Source organism: Egretta garzetta, unplaced genomic scaffold, assembly GCF_000687185.1.
Source record: "Egretta garzetta isolate BGI_Z169 unplaced genomic scaffold, ASM68718v1 scaffold8, whole genome shotgun sequence".
Lineage (NCBI taxonomy): Eukaryota > Metazoa > Chordata > Aves > Pelecaniformes > Ardeidae > Egretta > Egretta garzetta.
This window is the reverse complement of record NW_009260407.1, coordinates 1482106-1488615: the sequence shown is the minus strand read 5'-3', so window position 1 is coordinate 1488615 and position 6510 is coordinate 1482106. Positions and strand designations below refer to the sequence as shown.

Below are 6510 nucleotides of genomic sequence, written 5' to 3'. Positions count from 1 at the left end.
ATATATATATTTGATATATATATATAAAATATTTTTAAAAGAAAAAACATAATTCAAGTGAAATTAGAAAAATGGTCTGCTGGGGGAAATAGGGGTGACTGCACAGTGTAGTGTAGCTGCTGGAGTTGCATTGAGCAGGCCTCTTGATTTGAATGGAAAAGCATTTTTTCCAGATTTTATTTCATTTATAGATCCACGCAGAAAGCGTTCCCAAGAAGTTTACAAATGTGTCTTTAAAGTAATAAACTGTTTTCATTCAATACATTTATTCATTTGTTAAGCAAATTCTAGGTACCTGGAAATGAGATCTCTGGAATACCCGGAGGTAGAGTCTAAAAGAAGGCACTCTCCACCAGGCTGGGAACAAGAGGACGTCTTCACCGAACTCAGCATTCCCCTGGGTACGTTTGGCCGCCCAGGCCGCCCTCGGCCTGCGATGCCGCCCACTGCAATACCTAGAGCTTACAACAAGATGTCACTTTAAGGCTATGTGCTATATTTATTTTTCAGAACAGATGTGAGGAGAGTGAAGGGACGGGGTGTATGACAGAGGGGTAGCTGTTGAAAGAAACAGGCTTTTGATTATAGATCGTTGGTAATTTCACTCCAGATGAATGGCAAATGATAGCTATTAGTGTCGCTGATGAGATGAAATAAGTTCCCCTGGACTATATAAGAAATACATATGAAAAATACTTACAATTTAGAAGTCTTTGTCATAGAAGTATTGCTTATACTTTCAGTATAAGCAAAAATATTGGTTTTACTGTGTAAACACCGATTATGAGTAAAACACCTGGAAGAAGTACATCCTAAAGAGCAGTCTGTGCAACTTAAGCATGAATTTACTGCTATTAAGTGCTGTTGCTATTCTAGCCCTTGAGGTTACACAGTGAAGCTTCCAGTCAATATTATGCACGAGAAGGTACATTTTTAAATATGCATAATATCTAAGAGAGAAGTGGAAGATATATTTGCAATGCACAGGATTTTAAATTGCAGCTCCGTATTGCAAAATTAGGGAAAACAGAGAAGTGAATCCAGGATTCGGTCTTCAAATCTATGTCATCTTAACTGAACAGCAACTTTTTTTCTTTGAAAACAAGTTTATTGTGGAGGGGAAGGGTTTCAACTGACATTTTAATGTAATTCAGAGTTTCTCAATAGGTGTGGAATTTGTGGTGCCTAGAACTGGGTTTTACTGCAAGCTCTGTGGACTCTTCTACACAAATGAAGAGACAGCAAAGACAAGTCACTGCAGAAGTACTGTTCACTACAAAAATCTCCAGGTAAAAACACACTTGAAGCTAGCTAGCAACTAGTTCATGGGGTGGACTGTGCATAAGATAGATGATGCTACAAAAAATTAGGTTTTATTCTGTGGACAGAATTCCAATGAAGTGAAATTTAGATGAGCAAGACTTTTCAGTAGTTCCAAATGTTAGCACACTAATTTCTCACTCCCAGATCCTTGAAATCAACTTCTGGATCATAAATAAAATTGGGCCAGGTGATAATTTGATCTTCTCATCTACATTTGTTCCTTGTCGCTAACACAGCATGCAACTCAGCTCCTTAGTTCTCTGGTTTTGAGGGTCCCAGATGTTTCTATCACTGGGAGTGAGCCCAGCAGCAACCTTTCTTATTTCTTAGTTTCAGGAGTATTAAATGTGCCACTTGTTTAATAAAGTTGCCAGACTTACTTTCGCACTAGCATGAATTTCTGCAGCGTGTTTCAGCACGCAGTGCTTTGTGACGCACAGGCTCTCCAAGGCATTTCCTGTGACCCGCTGAAATCGCCTCCCTGTGCTGCAGAACAGCACAGCAGCTCAGCCACGCAGAACACCACTATTGAATAATTTCTATAAGGATATGCAGAAGCATGTAATTACTTTGTATAGTTTCCATAAAAATATACTATAAGCATATCATCACTTGGTAACAGCACACAGAGACCACGGGTGCCTGCAGTTCACTCAAAAGACCCTACCTTTATTGCTTTTCAGATGCACAGTTGATAGTATCAGCCATGAGAGCATAAGCATTAACCTCCCTGTGCTAAGGCCTTCTCAGAGGAGACAGCCTTGCTTCTCATCTTCTTGAGTCCCTGCCTGTGTGCAGGCTGTGTATGCTGCAGAAGACACTTTTGTTGGCATTCGCATACTCTTAGCAAAAAGTCATGAAAGAGCAAAGCAAAGCTGCTCCTTCTTTCTCTGTTCCTTCCCTCTGCACGTAGTAAATGCTGGAGCTCTGCTTCTCTTCAAGTAATAGCTATCTTGCCCTAGCTGGCTAGTAGGCGTTGGCTTTTCTAGTGATGCTTGGAGTCAAAAAATTTCTCTGGGAGAATTTTCTTGGCTCTCCTGAAGTTACGTAGCTGTAATCATACAAAGGCCTCTGGCTTTCAAAGACTGTGCCTGCAGAGCTGCAATGCTTGCTCAGGATGCATCCTCCAAGCCTAAGCTTGAAAAAGAGGTGCCCAGTCTGCATGCCTTTTTTTGCTTCATACAGAAAAATCCAGAGGCATTCACCAGGGGTGGCACCACTCAGTGTAGGCAGGCTGGTGAGCCGGTCCCAAAGAAACTCGTGCTAAAGCAAAGATTGCAACTCCAGCCCCTGCCCCTGGCAACTGGTCCCATGGGAAGAAGAGGGATTTTTTTCATTTTCTAAGTTATTTTGTTAAAGTCATAGAAAAAAAAAGGTTCAACTAAAACTGACTCAGTGTGAAAAACCCCTTCTTTTTCTCCCCGCTAAGACATTTCCCATGAGCACTCTGTAGCTATCTAACACTGACTTGAGATAAAAGAACAAAGACCACAAAAGCTGTTAAAATTAAATCTGTCAAATATGGTAATGAAAACAGACTGTTCTGTCGAGCCGTACCTCTTATCTTACTAAATGGAGGAAGTAAATGTCTCATCCAACTTTTGCCCACTCAGGTGGAAACTCAGCAAATTTTAAGTAGTTGTTTGGTATTACTAGTTGCAATAATGCTTATTTATGCACTGTGCAAGAAATGTCGGTCTTCTGTGATGATGCAATGTAATGAGTTAATTCACCAACATAAGAATTATGGACTCTAACGTTTAGTGTATGTGAAGCTGTGGGACGGCTGCTGCAGACTGCCTTTCTGTTGTCTTGCCTACAGGACAAATGCTCCTGTCCAATGACAACGACATTGTCCCAAATACTCTCATGGTTATGATTCTTTTGTAGTTGATTTGCTATTTGTCGTCTTTCATGTGATCTCCTCGGAGCCACATCCAAAATATATGTTCAGTGTTTGGATTTGAACACAAAACTAAACAGTTTGTTTACCAGTTTTCTTCCAAAAGCCTTGCTTAGATGATGACGATTTTGTCTTGAAGTAAAACAGTCAACTTCACCCGAACATGGTGCCCCTTGAAGAACAGCAATCACTGAAAAAAATTCAACTGTTTCATTGTCAGCCTTGCAGACTTTTTGTCACTTTCCATCCTCTTCAGCCTAATAAATGATTTTCCCAGGGGGTATTTGTATTTACAGATCCACTGCATTTTCCATGTCCAAAAAATCCATCATTTGGCCATCCCTCCCACCACCACCACAAAAAGCTGTCAGATTCATCTGGTGTAAGCTACCTTGGCAACCCAGTGCAGCATTTTATCCTGTTTACCCACTGGCTTTATGCAGTACTCATCAAAACTTGTATTTAAATGAAAAAAATATTTTTTCCTTGACTGTAATTTTGCTATAAATTAATCTGAATAGTCTGGTCTGTGAACTTCAAAACTGGTGTTTGCGGTACTAATGATAGCTGACAACATCAGCTAAAGGTGGTGGAAAAACCTCAGTCTTATTTTGGTGGGTAATCATTAAAAACCAAAAATGCACAGGTTATCTGATCCAATGACAAGCGTTAGTGATTTATTGCAGTTCATGGTGTACAGATCACTTCTCCCAGCCTTTATGGATCCTATATCTCTGTATACTACTGTAACATTTACTCTGGCTTTCTGCCACATGGAATTTTGTACCCAGGGATCAAGATTGCATAATAAGTTGTGTAATTTCCACAGCCAAATCTCTATATCCAGAGTAACAGGGGTGCAGTCGTCAGTTTGTCACAGGTATGCCTACTCATTTACCATTACTGGGGCCCTTTCAGATATACCTCTTACATCCAGAACTTGTATTTACATGAGACAACCTGGCAATCCCAACACAGCCCTTAGGTTTTTTACATCCATTTCTCATTTCACCTATTCCCCATGGATGCCAAAGAGTAAACCATACTCCGGGGGAATCCTGCAAGTAGGTAAAATTTGGCAGTGATGCGAGATGGTCTTTTCAAAAGAAATCAGAATGAATAATCAGCTAGAAAAGAGAGGTTTATGATCCTAATAACACGCAGGTCAGTTATTCTTGCATGCGGTAGATGTGTAAGTCATTAATAAGAACATCTCCACATTATTATGTGGGAATTTCCCATGTGTGTCTCTACACTAGCTGCTGCTGAAGAAGCTTCTTTCCAACCATTTCTGGGTCTGTTGACCTTGAATAAATACTTTGAGCACCATTTTCAGACCCACACCAGTTCATCTTCCATTTTGTGTGCAGCTCTGCCAACTCAGAGCACTGCCAGAAGGCTGAAAGCCTCACTGGCCATATCTGTATTTTTAAATCACACTGAGCACTTAAAACACTGAAAGGCTTTATCTTAGAGAAACAAAATAACTGTAAATACTCTAGCCAGGCTGCTAAATCGTGTTAATTATTACTGAGTTTGATTATTCCCTTAAAACAAATGTTCTTGTGCAGAAGGTGTATCTCTGAACTGGACATGCTGAAAATAATATATATGCTTTAGATTGTGACTCAGAAACTGCATCTATTTTCTGACACACTGGTCTTACACTAGCATAATTCAGTTGACTCAATGGACTTAGTTCCTGCCCTACAGCATATGGGAGTAGAGAGTTCGCAAGGAGAAAAGGTGAGGTGTAGTTACACAGGCCGATGGGGAGCCATGGTCCTCCTGGTTCTGTTACCAGTTCCCCTTGTGGCACAGAGTAAATTACTGAAATTCTGAGGCTCTCCACGCATTAAGGTATTTTGCCTGACACAGCTATGTTTCCTGGCTTGAATTTTCACCAAAATGGGGCTTCTATGTGTTCTATTCCCTTGTGAGATGCTGGGAGAGCGTAAGAGCTCTGAAAAGGCGTAAAGCAGCCCATGTTGACTATTTTCAGTTCTGGTAACAATGCTTTGTTTTTGATGTGATTGCAGAAGTATCTGTCCCAGCTTGCAGAAGAGAGCCTGAAAATGAAGGAAGAAGGCAGCCATCTGCCTCAGGATGACACTGGCATTGTTCCTCACTTTGCAAAGAAAAAACTATGATGTGGATGAACTGGAAGAGCTATAATGAGTGAATGCTGATACTTTTTTTTTTATTATTATTATTTTTATGGTATAACTGTCAATTTGCACTGTACAGAGGAGGGGAAATAAAGAGCATGTTCCATGCATCTATGCCCAGAGTGCCATTAAAAGCCAAAATGCCTGAAACTGTTTCCCACGGTGAAGCAATGCTGGCATATCTGTAAGAAGTGGAGCAATTCTTTCTCACACTCTGCGTGCTGGGAGTGGTTTCCTAGATTAAATCAGAATTCTCAGGGATTCTTAAAGTTTTAATTCTGATGTGACACATCAGGTCAGGCGGAGTATTTAGAAGCACTCAGCATCCTCCAGTGGACGCTGGAAGGAAAGGAGATGTGACTATAAATAGGCTTTAATGTTGCTTAAAATATCTTCAGCCATTTCACTCATTGCCCCAGTGAGAAGTAGGATTTGCGTGGGACATCTAAAGCCATCGTGCTACAACTAGTCAGTAGATGGCATAATATAAACCCCATCAGCATCCACCTCCATGTGTCTTAGAAATGGTAAAATGTTTGTGTTGTTAAGCACTGACTGTACGCTGACTGTGTTGTACGAATGCAGAGGGAGCCACAGTCTGTCCCAGGGACCTTATAGCCTGAACCCAGCACGGCGAGAGCAATTCGAATACACGTGCTGACAGCAGTCTGCTCTGGTTTTCGGCATTTTCCGTGGTGTGATCAGGATGTTCTCCAGGTACCGTTGCGTTTGAAACTCTTCTTTTTGACAATTCTAAAGGGTGCCAACTTTGAGTCTTACAGACTTGAAACTCTCACGAGAGGCTTTTTAAAGTGCCACGTGTTCGGACCATGTCTCTTTTAGACATTTTATTCAAGATCCTTGCTTTTGGGGTCTTTTTGTTTTCTTTCAAGCTTGCTTTTCCTCGGCTTGGCAATGTTGAATTTTCCTGGTTTTCATGGAAAGATGCCAGACTTTTAATATTGTTTTTGTATTTTTATTTCCCTGAATTTTTTAAGGTGAATACAACTGATGGCTCACAGAGTGCTGCACTGAGAACACAGGATGCACCAGCAGCTCTGGCATTATTATGAGCTATTGTTTCTGCACAGTTGTTGCTTAGTATTTTGCAGAGTC

The 6510-nt window shown here is 40.8% G+C and overlaps 1 protein-coding gene across 1 annotated transcript in view; it reads left to right on the top strand.

The window, feature by feature from the left end:
• The window catches only part of RBM20 (RNA binding motif protein 20), a 35983-nt gene extending 30607 nt beyond the window's left edge, over positions 1 to 5376 (top strand). Inside the window, 3 exon segments of the mRNA XM_035898971.1 lie at positions 282 to 401; positions 1168 to 1289; positions 5266 to 5376. Of these exon segments, the coding sequence (XP_035754864.1) occupies positions 282 to 401; positions 1168 to 1289; positions 5266 to 5376 (353 nt within the window).
• The last annotated feature ends 1134 nt before the right edge of the window (positions 5377 to 6510 follow it).